Here is a 17,545-nt window from a genome sequence, read left to right on the forward strand (position 1 = left end):
AAATCACTAAGAAAATGGAAAACATTATTTTTGAACTTTGGTATCAGGTTGCATTCAAAAGTCGGTAACACTGTATTGGGCAACCGAGTAGTTAATTACCCCATGAACCAAGACTGAATCCATTTATTTTCACGTGCTTACCTTGGATTGTTTAAATACTGTCATTTTATGCAAGGATTATCAGAAGGGAGTTTGGAATCTGAAATCCATTCAAGTTCCTCGGGAATGACAAGTTTAGTTGGAAAACTGCATGGTTTCGTCCCAGTTTGCATTAGAGACAGCTGGGAGGTTAACTAGGGAGTTGTGAGGTGCCCTGGAGACCATCAGGATCCTGCGGGGCCAGAAGGGGCTGCAGGGGAGACCAACCTTACTTTTCTTATGTTCACTCTCTGAAAAGACAAATAAGGTTAGAATTACTGCTTGACCCCTCCACTCCCCGTCTTCCAGGCATTTTGCAGAACCCAGCCCCAATTCTAGCTGGGGTGTCCCAGTTTGCCCTGCTAGCCCCCAGCCTAGATCTCAGATACTGAGTGTTGAGGAATACATTCAGCTCAGTGTGCAACTGCAGTGTGAGCTGCAAGTTGAGCTCGGGGGAGGGGGGTGGGGGGGTGGGGAACAGAGCCTGAGCCTGAGGGAAGAAGCTGTGAACTGCCAATACTTTGAATTCCAAAAGGCCCAGGGACCTGTGGCATCAGCCAGATGACCAAACACTTAGAGACACAGCAGGAGCCGAGGTCTCAGCTGAAAGATCCCAGACTTTCAGGTGCATAGACTGTGAGAGTACAAAAGCCCAGGGGTTCCTTTGTTCAAGGTCCCTCCTCAGAGGCACCATCTTAAGCTTTTTGGGAGGGTGCTGCACCATGATAAAATTACTTAAAGGAACCAGAGGTCTGAGACTCTGCAATAGGAAACCTGAGGTCAAGCTGGTAAGGAAACCTGGCTGACTGTGTGAGTGAGTGGTGCATAGGGAGTCAAATGGGGACCCATCAGCTAACTGGAGCAGCCTGCTGTGAAGGGCTTCAGTCACAGGAGTTAAAAGTCTCTGGTGGTGGGAGTGTGACTTCCAGAATGCCTCCTGAATGGTCAGACAGGAAAGTTTTCTTAACGTGAGTCCTTGAAAATCTTCAGTAAAGGAGAGAGAGATCGATCTGTGTGAATTTGACCAGTTACTGAAGATTTGGTTAAATTCAGCTCCAAAAATGAGTGAAGGACATATGCCACTGTAGCTAAATCAATATGACAAATTAAACCAGATGTGAGGTGATCTACTCAGAATGAAACATACCAGCAGTGATGCCAGTGTATTTTAAATTCTTGCCTATGAATAACTGGGCAAGTTATGAGGCCTGGGCTTAGCACGACATTCACTGATGGTGGTGCCCAGACAAGCAGAAAGCCCTTGGCAAGATGAGGGGACAGGACTGTCCTTCTCTAATGAACAAAGTGGTAAGAGGGAAGATAGGAGCCACTTTCACATCTGTTGTAATTTATTACTCACACAGGACCTATGATGACTTTAAAATTCCTATGCAAACACCTGTAGGAGTTTGAGTGTACAAATATTCTGTATAACATTAGTGCAAAAGCTAAACTTAAACACCCCTTGCTGTTGATATGGAGCATATCATATGGAACAGAGGTGCTAAGGTGGTTTTTTCCATTTTGTTTTTCAGCTCTAGGCTCAGCAGGAGCTGACAAAGCACTACGACATTCTGCCCAGCCTTGTTGCAAAGTCTCCACGTGCCTGGGATAATTCCTTTTGTCCTCAAACACAGGGCTGTCCTCAGCCCCCAAACTTATATGCTTCCCTTTGTGCAGCTCTGATGCCAGAGTAAGGCAAGTATTTGGGATGGGGATAGGAAGTCACACGGAGAGAGGTGCAGCTGCTGCTGCTGCTGGCAGGAGCTTTGCCCTGCAGTGCCTCTGTACCTGATTCAGGCAAAGAGATTCCAAAAGGGACCAGTCCAAGGGGAAAGATGGGGTTCATCCCCCAACCCTACATACCAGATGTCAGAGGATGAGAGAGAGTGGAAGGCCATCTTCTCAATTCTTCTGCCTCCTCACAGGGTATCACAGGTCCCCTTCGCCTCTATCCTCCTTTTGCCTGCTAAAGCGCTGCTTTTGTTAAAACCAGTGGTGGAAACGGAGCTTTTCAAGAGATGAGAACACAGCTGACAAAGTGAAGAAAAATCATTTTATACAGGGTTCAAAACATCCTTGCAGCATTTCTGAAGGGAAAAGCACCTTCAATATGATACAAACCCCTGAGCGAATGAGGAGAGCATCATTTTTCTTTCATGGGGTTGAGTCATGTTAAAACTCTGTAGAACAATTTTTTTGGTTAATAACAAATTATTTAACACAGTAAAATGCATTCCCAGTCACACCCTGCTACAAACTAGATAATCCAGTTACTCTCACACTCTGACACCTTGATCTGCTAACTGTAACTTACCCTGGGAGCAGCCCCTTTTCCTGGCAGAAGCGATGGGATGGCATTGTGCAGGTGAGAGGCTGGGCTGAGTGCAGGGTGTCACATACCAAGTTCTGCTGGAGCTCAGGATGGTGTTGCAGAGCCTCAGGTTGTTAAACCAGTATTTTGGGTGGGTTTTTTATGCCATTCAACTACATGCTTTGGAGGACCAGCCTACCCCACAGTGGAAATCATCCTTGTGCTGAAAGCTTGTAGGTGTCTTGTGAGCTACTATAGCAGAGAAGAGATAGCAGATGTGGTAAGAGGTGGAGAAAATAAAGTTGAATAAAGACAGTACAGAAATAAAGTCCATTTTACCCTCCCCCATGGTGACTGGGGTAATGTTCTGTGCTAAAATACAGGTGGTAAATGCAGTTTCTCCTCCTAAAAGGTAAAGTAGTTGCTACAGGAAGAATGTGGAAGATATACTTGATACTGAGATTTCTTAGTGAGAAGTGCTTGAGCTACAAACACTTCTTAGGAATCCCTCCCTGAAGTAAAGAGGGGCCAGGTGTTATGAACCCTTTCTGCTCTCCAAAAGTGTTCCTTGGGTCCCCAGCTCACCAACACAGCACTCCTCACTCCTCAGCTGCAACCTGACTGCTGGCATAGCAGCTGTAGTGGACCAAACCTCTCTCTGACACTGGAACCTTGAACATGAGTTAATGTTTCCTGTATAGACACAAGCCCAAAAAAGCTCTGGCTCCACTCCACAGGGATCAGCCTGTCTGCTGCATGTCCCACAGGGCTCTTCTGCTTGTCTGTGACTTGTGATTTCTTGAACTGAGAGGAACAGCAGTGAGACTGCAGTGTGAGTGCTCCAGCAAAGAGGATTTCTCCTGCCTTGGGCACTCCATCCTTGCAGTTCATGCTGATTTCTCACGACTACTCAGTGTGGGGTGAAGTGATGCCATGTGGGGTGATACACAGTATGAGACATCTCAACTTTAAACTTTGTATCATGTCAGCTGCTAAACATTGTGCTGAGCTATGTTTATTGCCCTTGTGCTCTTTCTCACTGTAACTCATAATTCATTCAGGGACTAGCTTTTCATTTCCCTCATGGTGTCTCGGAGATGTAGTACTGGTCAGTCCTTGCTTTTTATCATGCAGCTGCAGGTCTCACACCAATGTCTGTGTCTTTGAAGAGTAGGGGATTGCTACACATTATTTGTAGTTTATTATACACATGCAACTGGTTGTAAATCCTTCAGTACATTATTTCTGAACAGTGGGGTCAGTTAGCCTAAATTATTGTGAGAAAGAAATCTAGTGGCTCTAAAGTGTCACAAATGCTACAGCAAGGGCTAAATTTTTGGTCCCATCTTTGCTAAGTTGCATGTGAGCTGTCAGTTACTGCTTTGACATAGCTCCACAGAGAACACAAAGGGAAGACTGTATGGCAAATCACAGCCGTGAAGGCCGTTAGGAAACCATGTCCTTGATACAGTCTCACACAAGATTTCACTTCAAAAACTGTCTGTGCCAAAGCCGAGCACACAAGGAGCTTCTGCTTCTGGTCCAGTTCCCTCATAACAAAAGTCACTACAGAAAACACTGGAGTAACTAAACCCGTACTCAGTATTTGCAAACGGTTAGCGAATACTTCATGTCAGACCTGAGGAACTTATCAGCCACACCCTGTAGTATCTATCAGGTGTTTTCTCCACTAAGAGGTTACATCATGCTTCATGTTATCATTCTTGATAAGGGCAAATTGTCAAGACACCCAGCACATCCACTCACCATTGTATTGCGTTGCAGTGGTCACTGCCCTGCCCAGGACCGGGCCAGGAGGCAACTCAGAGTGGAGACCCAGAAAAATAAATGTGGAGTTCATTAACAGATCCAAAGCCCTTGTTGTCTACAGGGCCTGAAGTGACTGCCCGATCACTCAGGATGGTAACTGTGGCTGTGGTCATGACTGACTACATTTGGGGACTGTTTTCGAGGCTGTATGAGAAACGAGTTTGCTTGTTGCCATGGCAGTTATCAATGGATAACCACCTATTCTACAAAATGCATCAGCAAACTACTGGAAACTCCATTTAAGCACCTGGACTATGGACATATAATAGGAAAGATAGAATTCAATATCAATAAATTAAGGAAATTGGCCCCGTCAATGACTTGATATGTCCTTTTTGCAAGAACCCAGTCAGAGTTGCAATGACAGCTGAAGGAGAGCATTCCCAGCAGCAGAAGCATCAAGTCTGAGATCACATTTTATGCTTCATTCCTTTACTCTTGTGTTGGTTTCAGTGTCCGGCAGGTGTCCCAACAGTCTGTGATCCAGCCTAGCCCAGGAATCCTCCCTCTGCAGCCATCTCCATCTGTGAGTACCTCCATCACTGACTTCTGTTACTACCTGTCTGCCTCAGGTCTGTGCTGGGTATAACAAGCCTCTTCCAAGACTCACCATACATCTCTGTGTAACACCACTTCTATTACTTCTATGTGTCTAAACTGGCTTTAAATAGAGATGAACTTTCCATAAGGTGAAGTAAGCATAGCTTGTTAACTCTGGGCAGTTTGACACAAGAGATGTGTGATTTGTCATGTTGAGTGGTTTAGAAGGATGACAAATGCATGTGATTTATGAACTGAAAGCCTATCAGCAGCATGCAGGCTTGATGATGTGTTGCATTACCTCTATTTATGGCATCGACTAAGAGCAAAGATTGTGACACTTGCAGTTTAGCGGGTTACAAATAATCAAGTAAACATTATATTCAGACACTGAGATTACCCTGAGGGCAGTTATCATTACCAGCTCTGCCTGTGACTCAACCCAGCATATACACAAAGCTGTCAGGGCCAAAAAGTGGGAGAAAAGTTTTTTCCCAGGACAGAGAGAAGGGATATGGGAGGAGGAAACCAGTGAAGGTACATGCCATTACTCTGGTGTTAGGAGAGGTGCTGAACATTTGCTGAGCTTTTTAATTTTTGTCTGGACCCACATACTCTGTGGGCATCTCTGCTCTTCAGGGCTGGTGTAAGAAGACATCGACACCAAAGCCACATGCAGGTGTCAGTATAGCTCCCAGGCAGCCTCTTTGGTTCATGTCTATGAATCCAAGTGTTTGCCTTTGCCAGCTGCAGCAGCTTCTCTGAAAAATCCCAGTGGTGTTGCAGAACAACAGTTTCCTTTCCAAAACATTGCAAAGTTATTGAGGCTTACTTTGCTTGGATGTGTAACCCTTGTGGCTCAGGTCAGTCCCATGCCAGATCTGCAGAGGACATGATACTGCAGCCTCCCCGACAGCTGCAATGTTCTCCCGGCAACCCTCTCCAAGCAACAACTCCTTTTCCTCCTCTCCCAAATTTCCTGTTCAACTCAGGGTTACTAGAACATTTGTCACTTTATTTTCAATGCTGAGGTTTATTTTGCAGAATGTAACTTCAGATGTATTGAGAAATCTTAGTCACATTCCAAAATTTGTTTAATCTGTGAATTACAAGCTTTATTTTTGACAAAGCAGAACCACTTTCATAAGTGATATTTGAAGATGTTTTTCTTATCCAAGAAGGATAAGTATTTCTCAGCTGAAGTGAATCTCCTCAACTGAGCCTTTCTCTTCCGGGAAAAAACTGTAATTCAACACAATTGTCTCTGGTAGTGTCACAGTAATGGACTCACTTCAGAAACACTGTGGAGTGTTACACGATGCAACTAGTCAATATGAGTCAGATAAGAGATGTCAGCATACCCAGCATAATAGTATATTTATCTTGTCAACTCCTCCCTCGATATTTTTCACATGTATGTGATTCCTTACCCATTATCCTTAGTACCGTACAGGCTGCAGTGCCAATTTGATCAATTACACTCCAAATGCTTTTAGGTGAAAGTACAGTGTAAAAATCATATATGTTGAAGGACCTTGAGATCATCTTGTCATGATTTTTCAACTTCCTGAAGTATAAAGGCAGCTAAACCTTTGATAGCAATGTCAGAGACCATCTTTACCTTGGGTGCACTAATGGGCTTTTTAATTTCAGATAGAAACTGTACTTGACTTGCTGACGGTGATGGTTCTCCTTGTAATACTACTCCTGGGGCATCAAAAATTGAAAAAAAAAATTCCCTGAGTGAAAACTGCAGACTTAGGTCATTAGTGCATGGGTAAAAACAGTTTTGCTTTCACCTAGCCAAGGTATCAATAGTTTAATGGGATGGAGCTCTCCAGCCCTGCATCTTGCTCAGCCACAGGGATCTCTTTGCTTCTACCACTTGACATCTCCAGTCAGAGCTGAGGAATTTACATTTTTCTGTAACATTCTCAACTTCTTGCCATATTCCAGCTCCCAAAACACAGCCTTAATTAATGCTCCATGTGGTTCAGCTGCTTTTCTGCTCTTTGCAACTTTTTCTACACTGAGGTGTTTTTCCTTTCGTAACTTTATTCTGTAGTGCTTTTCTGGGTTCATGTAACTGGTGGGAATGTCAAAGCAATATGTGGAGTTTTAAAGCAGAGTCCCTTGGTAGATATTTAAAAGCTATACTATGACAATTTGCTTTGCAACCCATGAAGTCAACCAGGACCTCAGAGAACAGCTTAGAATTTAAAGTAAATACAGGAACATTTCCATTAATTTTCCCCAAATACTTGTGCTCAGAGTAACTGCTTCTTCTGTCTTCCTCTTAACTGTCTTGTAGCAAAATCGGCAATTTTACAGACATGTCCTTATTTAGCCAACCAGCTTACAGAAACACAGCTTTCCATTGAAGACTAATTTAAAGTCTCAAGAACATGTCCTCAGCTGTTACAAAATTATATAAGTGCAATAGGCTCTGTCATTTTACATCAGCTGAGAATCTACTTGCAAGGGCAAAATAAGTAGCTGCAGCTGCAGTTCTCTTCCTTGGGAGTTGCCCCTCATACACAAATGATTGAAGGTGGATGAGAGTTGGTATTTAAAAAGGGCAAGTTTTTGTCTGTTTTTTTTTTCTTTAATATTTCTAGTAAAGTCATTCATGTGCTCTCTGATGGCTACCCAGAGCCTGTAACCCACCATACTCCAGCTCAGAGGAAAGGATGTGAATGGACTTAGTTTGGAAAACAGATTACTAGATAATAAATAAAACATTCTCTCTCATATCATAATACGTGGAAGAAGAAAGATAAAATTGAAAATGTGACCCCTTTTTTCTTCAAGTAATAGAGTACTATTCAACAGACTTAATTATCCCTAAAGACACATCTAATAATTGTTGGCCTGTCAATCAAAAACCTTATTAGACATGCGCATGACGTCACACTACAGTCTAACAAATCTTCCTGCCAGTCAAAAACCTTTATATAGATTAATCTGATTTCAGATACAAGTTTTGTGTTTGACTTTTTACCCAACCTTTTCAAGGCTGTGATTAGAGAGGAGTTGAATTTTTCCTGTGTGCTACTGAGCTGGAATGATGGACGCTGAGCTATCCCTGAGAGTTTCCCTCCTGGTCATGCTCTGCCTTATGCTGTAGCATGGAGCCTTGAAAAGAAGTATGCCTTGGGTGGCTGAGTGACCTGGGGTAGAATTGGTGGAAAGCAGTTAATGACATTGCTGGCTACTGGACACACCACCTGTTCCGCTGGGGCCTCCTAGAGTCACTTCTCTTTCCTTCCCACAACCCAGACAAACTTTGTTTCTCACCTTTATAAGCAGGAAGTGGTGTTGTAGGAAGGCAATTATTCCACGGCGCTTGACACCCTCTACACTGCTGAAGACTGGAAAGGTAGTGCCTTCCTACTGGACATGGCTGGTAAATCAAAACTTGGATGCACAGCTCCATTACAAACCACTTATCTTGATGGTCATGAGATTGGCAGTTGGATATCGAATCTGAAGAAGTAATAAATTTATTAACAGATATTGCATCAAGCTTTGTGTACCCAGTTGCACTGGCACTTGTAGTCTTTTTTGAACTGAAATAAAAGCAAATGGCAAGGGCTGAGGCTTTCAAGATAATATAATTTATCTTCTGGAAATCTACTATTTAGATGTCAAGCAAAACAATTTCACAATATATAGAAAAGATCTTGTCTGGCATTGCTGTATTTTTGTTGGTCTTCGATGTAACTTGAAAATATTAGGCCATATTGTGGTGTTCAATTTTCTATAGATTTTTCAGACAGACTGATAACAGAATGGAAAAAATGTCTGTAATTAGACACAATTCCCAAAGCTGAGGGACTTTGGAGAAAGCCACACAGCAAGCTTTCTTTGCATGTACAACTTCAAAGTGCTTCCTAGGTTTGTGAACTACAGGAAGACTTGAAGTCTTGAAGACTTGAAGCAGGGTGTCAGTAAACAATGAGAAAAAAATTCTGCCTTCATGTCTGAAGGAGACATTTTTCCCTTCTGAGAGAAGCTAAACCTGAAATGCTCACATCTGCAGGACAAAGTGGCCATAGCAAGGTTGGCCTTGCAAGCACCATCTCGCACAGCCAGCATAAGTGGCTTCAATGCAGTTCTCCTTCTTGAGGAGTGCTTACAGAACAGGGGATTGCTCACAGTTTTTTCTGGTTCAGAGGCACTTTGAAAACTTTCAGGTAATCTTCAGGTATGTTTCTTACAAGATATGTCTACTAATGCAACATTAGTTGGCTCCAGTGGGAGAGGAATGAGAGAGGACCATCTATGGGTCAGCCCATAGATACCCCTAAAATAGGATGGCAAGTCTTAGCACAGGACCCCAGTTGTGCCAAGGCTTTGTGGTTTTGAGCATTTGAATGTGTTTTGTGCATTTTCTTATTTTTCTGCTTGGTTTCCAGTCTTTGTACAAAAATATTTCGTCTTTAAAGCTAGCAGAGTTTAACATTTGTCCTTGCAGCTAAAACAGCAACAAGAAAAACCTAACCAGCCAAAAAGGGAGGTTTTATAAAACTTTGTTGGAACAAAGATCATTTGAGTCATTCTCCTCTGATTCACCCACAGCTCATGTACAAGCAAGCCCCTTTCACAGAGGAATTAGGATGCACACAATTCCTAGTAAATTCAGCTGATGAGACGGCTCCACTGAGCCTCTCCATCACAGCAGTGACTTTTGCTGCCTGACCCCAGGACACATAGCTGATGCCAGCTGTGACCTAGCATAATTCTGCTCTACACATGGGCTGCTACATGTCCAGGAGCTTATCAGGGATGAGTAGAGGGTTTATGAATGTTCGCGAGCTTGTTTCCGAAAAGCATCTTGCTCAAAAGTCATAAAGAAGAAATTGGTCCTTACTAGGACTGATTAAAGCTTTAGGCTGCTCTTCTTTCACTTCCTCTTGGAGGAAGGTGAAAGGCTTGTAGACTAACAACAGTCTGCAGGACCTATGGGGAATCATAAAAGCAGTCTTATGTTTTCTGGCTGATACTTCTGCCATCCTGGTCCAACACTTGCAGTTATATTGATGTGCATGACATTAAAGGGGACAAAAAGTTGCCCAGTTTTTGCCAGTTTTACTTTAATACTTTCTGCTGTGCTGGTCTAAAGATCTTCTGTGAATCCTATACAACTTTGTTACTGAATGGTTAAAGAGGCAGCACAGGGTGGCTCTGTCATCACTGCCAAATCTGCTTTTTTCCTGGGATGACATCATTTGGTGGTGGCCCCTTTCTTAGGATGATGTCTGCCCCTTGTTATATTTATTACACCCTATAGAACCCCCTTCCTATAATAAGTCACATATTCTTAATAATATATAATTTCATAAAAATATGGTCTTTACTGAATGATGTTTGGTGGTCTGGGAAGTAGAGGCAAGTGAACTGCATTCCTCAAATGTTGCCTAGCAGGGCACATCTTCACCGGGGGATGATTTTTACTAACCTCTTACACAAACAAAAAAAAATCTTCATTTAATTCAAATGCCTTTTATTATAGTTTGAAGTTACCAACAAAATAACAAAGAAATAAGAGAGCTCTCCATGCAAGAAAAAAGCCAGAACACCCTGCCTCTAAGGATTTACAGGGCCTTGGAAATATGCTTAATTTAAACAGAAGTCTAGAAATACTCTTAATTCAACCCAAGAGCAAGTTAGCTCTGAAAGGGATTATCTTACTCTCTCTTTCCCTGGCCATGGGGTCCCACTGCCCCTTTTGCACAGTTTCCATGCAGTGGGTTGGATTGGTGTGAGATGAAATCATTATTCCATAAGACCATTCACATTACAAAGCTGTACCCTGGGATTCCATCATTAAAACCCCCACAAGTGGTCCTCTAAAAGCCCATGCCAGAGTAGTGAAAGAAGGCATTTACACATTTTCCCCAAAGACCCAGTCCTTCCATCAGTCCTCAGAGCAGTTTGCTGACTAAATCTTTTATGTATTTAAATAATTTATCGTATGAATAAATACATTTATGCTGAGGGAAGAGGTTGACTGCTGGGATGCAGTAATGCCAACACAACAAAATTGAAGCTGGGGAGATGGAGGAAATGAACCTGTAACAATGGCAAGTGGTATCGTCTGCTCAGGCAGCAAGAGACAGCTGTGACTGCATCTGAAATGCGAGTGTGGGGACACACAGAGCAACATCTAAAAAGGGCTTTAGCATTAGCAGAGCTGAGCAAAAAAAAAGCTGCTGGTTTTGAGCTGCAAAAATATCGTTGTTATAAAATGACTGAAAATGAAATTGCAAGTTTTATGTGTCATTCCAAATTTTTCCGTTTGGAAAGTGTATAAGGAGCATTCCTGTGCCTTTTACTTTCCACTGACACTTAAGAAACAGAAGTCTCAACTCCTGCCAAACAATCTGTCACCCCAAGCCCTTGACCTGGGCAACAGATGAAGGCATGTTAAAGATGCATGGAGCGCAAAGAGTGAAAATATTAAAAGCCAGATCTCAAGTAGTGTAAGCTGGCTATGGTCCAGCTTATACCAGCTGCTGATCAGCTCCATAAAGATCTTACAGCAGTAACAGTTGGGGGAACGGTGGTTTGCACGCGGTGAGCACCAATGAGGGTTACCTACTAGACATGCTTTGCTTGCATTTGTGGCCAAGAGATTGATTATATAGAGGATTTTTTAAATCCCTCTTTCTTTAGCTGTTCTTCAAAGAAATCATTACATGCCACAGTCAAAGCAGCAACCAGAATGACAAATTCATTAAAATCCAATTCATTGTCATCATTGGAGTCCAGTTCTTTCATAATCTTGTCGACCAGGATTGGGTCCTTTTGGCCCTAAAGAGAAAGAAAATTGACTTAGCTGTGTAGATATTGAATGTGTAATTCTGACACACCCAGCAGTACAGCCCACTGCTATGTGATGAGACTTGTGCTATTAAATAAAACGCAGCATCAAATATGCACCTGAACAGTAAAACAGCATCAGAAACTGAAGACAGTGCAGCTCTTAGAAGGAATACAGGTACTAAATAGGCACTGAAATGAATCAAACAGATTTTAGGAGATGCTGAGCATGGATTCCTTTTGACAAAATAGATCTATAATGTGCATTTCTCTATCATCCTTTAACAAAAAGTACTTAGATTTTCAACAAGCTATTCCTAAGTGGTCATTTTATACATCCATTCATCACATTCATATGATCTCTTCTTGACAAAAAACACATCCTATTCAGGGGGAGTAAGAACATTGAATCTCAGGATAATAAATAATAGCCAAGATTAAAAGAAAATTCAATTCAAGAAAACAGATATAATGTAAAGAAAAATCCTGCTGGTGGTCAGAGTGTCCACAATAATTTTTACAATTAAGAGGATACATAAAAACATTATTATTAGTGCTTTTGATTCCATAAAAGCATCCATGCGTAATGTAAAACACAAATGTACAAAGAGATATTCAGATCAGCAGCTTATCACTGAAAGGCTTTTCTCAGCATCCCTCTGCAAGGCACACAAGTGGCTGTACTGTGTGGCCAGTGTGCACAAGCTACTTTCCTGTCTCATGAGAACTGGTTGCTGTATTTAATTCTTCAAGGATTTATCTATGCCCTATAATTGAAAATGAAACAAACAAACAAACTAATTAAAGCCTTATTGAGCACTTATTTTGTTGCTGCTTCTAGGCTGGCCTCGCCCTCCTGTTCAAAAGTGCTGAGGAACATGCAGAGCACAGGTACCCACCTCTGCTGCTGGTGGTACTTGGCAGGGCACTGGGGCTCGACTACTCTCTGAAAACACACTTCTTAAATGGGACATTTGACCTCATATCGTTCTGTACAGCTTCACGAAGAACTGTCATCTGAGAAGCTGTGGCAGGATGGGCCTTGCAGAAGGAGATGCTATCCCTACCCAAATCCTTGGATAGCTGCTTATCCCACCCATGAAACAGTAATCCAGGAGGTTCAGAGGATGCATCTTACTGAAAGGAAGTCAGTGAGCTCACTGGTGAGAAGCTCCTTGAGTTCTCCTTTACTGAGCTTGTATCTGTCTCCTTCTTTGCCAGAGTAGTGATGGAAAATCTTGATCAAGGTGTCCATTGCATCCTTCAGTGGTGTGGTCATAGCAGTGAGTGGGAGAGCTGTGGGGCAAAGATACAAAGTCAGTGACATTGCAGAGGAACCAAACCAAGTGCCAGTCTCTGGGAAGGGATGGAGGGCCAGCTAAAGAGAGAAATTGTTACCCAGACTGAAAAGTTGGGCTTTCAGTTGGTCCATCCCCTTATATGCATCTGAGCAAGGATGGACTGTACTAAAATAAAACATTGTCCTGAACTCACAAGCAATTATTTCAAAAAGTTGATGGAAAGGAAGGTTTTTATTTCAGAAAGTGATCTACTGTGCATCTATTTTGCAAAGCTGCTGTAAAGGGAAATCTTTTGCACCCATAGGTGAAAACACAGGGAAAATGAAGGCTTAACCCCTACCTGCTCATTTAAAAGTTTTCTCAAGAAAATGAGTTCAACAAATACCAGCAGCTGAAGTGAGTGCACATTGATAAAGAAAGCTCCACATCAGTTTAGAGATGGTTAGAGGAAGACCACCAGTAATAAAGATGGAAGTGTCAGCTTTCAATTTACTCTGTTGTTTGCTTGGGCTGACCCTTTTTCATGTAAATTGCCTGCAATATAAATAAGTGTGAGCTGGGCACCGCAAGTTTTGCTTCATCGAGCATGCAGTCAGAAGGTACACAGAGAAGCAACGCCAAGAAAAAAAAAGATGGAAATATAATTACTTGCAGAGTATTTGACTCAAAAAGTAACTAAAAGTAGAAATCAGGTATAAGGGAAACACTATTGATTAGGCCCCAGGAGAAAGTTAAAAAAGCGAGAATGCACTTCAAACTAAGACTGGAGTCCTGAACAATAACACTGTGCAAAGGCTAAGACTTACCTGCTCTACAGCCTAGCTGAGGTGTATGCAAGAAAATACTCAGATCACAGAAGGTGGTGGTCACTTTCCTTTCAAAATGCATGGACAGGCTCTTGTTTATCAGGCTGAAAGGGTAGATTACACAATAGAGACAGACTATAATTGTCACAGGATGGTGGGTCTTCTGTTTCCACGTGCCTACTCTCTTCAATAAAAGCCTTTTGCTGTAACTGGATCACTAAAATATGCACTAGGCAGATCAGAGAGCTGTGTTTGGAATGTAGGAGATATTTTTTAACATATGACCTTTCACAAATATACCCATTCAGGGGCCTAAAGGTCAAAATTAGAAAATGTTAACAATCACCAAGTCAGTATAAAAAAACTTTCCATAATTTTCAGAAGAACTCTTTCTAATCTGTCTTTCAACACTTCTACAGTCTAAGTACCACATATCCCTTGAGACATCTACCTTAATTGTCAGATATCTTTGTAAGCCTAAAACATTGCCTCTTTCTGAATGAAATTCTTGCTGTATCCTCAGGAGGAAACGAGGGAACCGGTTTCAGAGGAAGGTGTCCCCGGAATTCCACTGTGCCCTGATCAACAGGCTTAGCTTTATTTTTATAGTTCTGCAAAACAACTGCAGTTCAGCATCTCTCTCTGAATAAACGACCTTGCCGCCGGAGGGCTTTGTCTGTCCCAACCCCAGGGACTCATTGACCCTGGGATTGATGGTTGGGGGACGCAGGAAACAGCAGCTTCACCATGGTGGGTCCTACTTACCACCCAAGATACCAGATAACCACAGTTTTCATGACAGACACATGTAATGTAAAACTGCTTGGGCTGGGTTTGGTTTCCCTCAGTAAAGCCTTCTTCTACGTGTTGCACACACATGTCCAGGAAGCACAACTGTCCAGATGAACAGGGTACAGAGCTGCAGCTCATTCTCTGTTTCATTCCAGCCAGAGGGAAAGACAATGAGGTGTGCTCTTGTCTTGGCCTCTGGGAAAAAAGGGAGGGAAGAAGGGAGCCAGGCACATAAAAATACTGGATTCCAGTGATATGGGAAGTGACCATGTGTAAAGTGTTATTTGTGAAACAGGCAGGCTGTTCTATCTGGAGGTACCTGCAGACACACACAGTGCTGTGCACAGGGCAGACACCTTCACTCTCCATTGCTGTGGTTGTGAGTGCTCACCAGGGAAGGGGAGATCCAGTGTCCAGGTACATTTTAGAAATGGTCCAGGTGGAAATGAGAGGAACAAGAGGAACCTAATCTCTCCTGGAGTCAGAGGAGAGCTGGGGAGGAGAGCTGTTTTCCATACCTCTTCTGTATTTGGCAATAGCTCATGGGTGCTTGGTTTTGTGTAGGGAAGTCCCTATGCTCCAGTAAGCACTGGGACCTAGCTGGACCGTATGCAGCACGTGGGAGAAGAACATTGGTGATATCAGGCACAGAACATCTCTTCCACTCAGTCCTGGGAATTCTCTGTATCTGCAGATGCAGAAGAAAAAGCATGAAGCCCTGCACGTAGCTACAGCCACAGGGTCCTGTCTTGCCTGTGATTCACTAAGGCTTGTGACTATTGTTCAGAAATATTAACCAGATAAAGATAAAAATCCTTGGTTTGGGGTTTGGGTGTGGGGTTTTTTGTTTTGTTTTGTTCCCCTCCTCCCCCCATTTATTCAACAACAGTTTCACCCACAAACAGAAAAAAACCCACAGCTGAGTTAATACATAAGTATGAAATCCTTCTGTTTGTCTATATATTATTACACCGATCCTCTGGTTAATGAATATTGCAAATTAATTATCTAAGCAGAGTCTACAGGAGGTACAACTTCCAGGAAGTGGGTGTAAACTTTCAGAGCTGCCATCCTCAGGACGGAAGAAAGAAAGACATCAGCTTAATAATTTATACAGTGATATAATACGTGCGGTCTCTTTCAATAGCTCCTTTCACTCCAGCTAATTGTGTAAGAAACTTTCTTTTCCACACTAGTGGATGACGTGTGCACAGTGAACAGCTGCACTGACCTGCACTTGTTTGTTAAGAGGTCCATGCCATTTGCTGTGTCCAGTCCTTTCCTCTCTGGCTAGTGAAATCCTACCAGTGGCTCCAGTGACAGCAGAGGTCTCACAGCTTCTGTGAAGGCAAGTCCAAGTGCCTACTCAAAATTCGTGATTATCAGTCAACTGTTTTAATCCCTCATCTGGCGCTCCAGCAAAATCTGGTTTACTAGGATAGCTAATGGGCACTGGAGATAAATAAAGTCAAAGTAGACTGTGAAGCACTTCTGTACCAGGCTAAGACCTGACTTCATGTCAGCAACCACCATTCCCTCATCAATCCTCACCCTGCACTCTGTTTTCCATCAGACTAAACACAGGAGCAGCACCAGGTGTGTGGCTGAGAGAGATTGTGGAACTGCAGCATGGGCGGAGACGTGGTGAAGATCAGTGCCTTCCTCATTCATGATCAAACTTTGTCCTTCACAGCCTGCCAGATCGCACAGTGCTGGTGAGAAGGCACCTCTGACATGCCTAGTCCCACTGCCTTCTCAAAACTGGATGATCTCCAGCATCAGACTAGGCAGCCACAGCTTTGTTTAGTTAAATTCTGAAAACCTCCAAGAAAAGAGATTTAACAATGGCTTCAAACTGACAGTGTAGGTTTAGATTAGATATAAGGAAGAAATTCTTTACTGTGAGGATGGTGACACTAGAACAGGTTGCCCAGAGAAGGTGTGGCTGCCCCATCCCTTGAAGTGTTCAAGGCCAGGTGGATGGGGCTCTGAGCAACATGGTCTAGTGAAAGGTGTCCCTGGCCATGACAGGGGTGTGCGAACTAGGTAATCTTTAAGGTCCCTTCCAAACCAAACCTTTCTATGATTCCACTGGAGAATGCTGAGAGAGGTGGAGGTTGTTCCTTGCCCTGTAAATCTGAGAAAGGACCCTACCAACAGTGACTGCTTCCTTTAATTTTAGTTGGGGTAATGTAAATGTGCACTCAGCTGGGAGGCTCTATGGGACTGCTTTTCCCCTCCTGCATGGAGATGGGGCAGTCAGGCAGAAAACCTTACTGCTGGTCTCTGCTCCCCAGAAAAATTAGCAGAGTTCTGCCTTGTGTGAAATCAGTCAATCATTGATATAGGTCAGCAGTCTTCTTCCTCCACAGCTGGGAAGGAGAAGCTTTGGCTTATTCACCAGCATTTTTCCATGATATCTTCTTGAGACAACATGACACAAACTGCCTTTAAGCCAGAGCAGTTTATAAAGTGCCATTCTAAGCCACAGTAAAATACTAGTCAGCTTATGCGTGAGAATCTTGTACTTGGGGCATCTGGCTTTCAACATTTGCCAGAATGCATATGGGGAATATTTTCTCACAAGTGATTATTGTACTGGGGAAGGCAAGTCGGCCTCCCACCTATATCCTATCATTATTTATTTTTCCCAAACTCACACTTGTGGTCTTTGTTCCCTTCCTCCCCCAAGAACATATGTTCTTGGTATGAACATATTTTGAATCAATATTGTACCCTCAAAGTGGGAAAAGGTGGAATGGGAAGTAACAAGGAACACTGCAAGGCTCAGAAGGATGTTTATACTACGCATTAAAAAGCCTGTGATAGATCAGACCCTAGATTAGACTGAAGAGTGTATTAAATAGGTTAAGGAGTTTATAAGAGACTTACATTTGAACCAGCATTTCTTGTTAAATTATAATGTGAACTTTCACATTTTTAGGATTGTTAGCATTTTCATTAGTGGTTTTTTTCCATATCTGGGTGGCTGATTGATT

The 17,545-nt window shown here is 42.7% G+C and overlaps 1 protein-coding gene across 1 annotated transcript; it reads right to left on the bottom strand.

Annotated features, from left to right (window-relative positions):
* Nucleotides 1-11,327: 11,327 nt before the first annotated feature.
* Nucleotides 11,328-13,836, bottom strand: S100Z (S100 calcium binding protein Z). Its single transcript, XM_032676006.1, has 3 exons — nucleotides 13,755-13,836; nucleotides 12,786-12,943; nucleotides 11,328-11,638 (listed from the first exon to the last, which is right to left on the bottom strand). The coding sequence occupies exons 1-3, from the start codon at nucleotides 13,834-13,836 to the stop codon at nucleotides 11,465-11,467; spliced, it is 414 nt and encodes a 137-aa protein (XP_032531897.1). The 3' UTR covers nucleotides 11,328-11,464.
* Between the last annotated feature and the right edge of the window lie 3,709 nt (nucleotides 13,837-17,545).

The sequence above is a fragment of the Chiroxiphia lanceolata genome, chromosome Z (genome assembly GCF_009829145.1).
Source record: "Chiroxiphia lanceolata isolate bChiLan1 chromosome Z, bChiLan1.pri, whole genome shotgun sequence".
NCBI classification, from domain to species: Eukaryota; Metazoa; Chordata; class Aves; order Passeriformes; family Pipridae; genus Chiroxiphia; species Chiroxiphia lanceolata.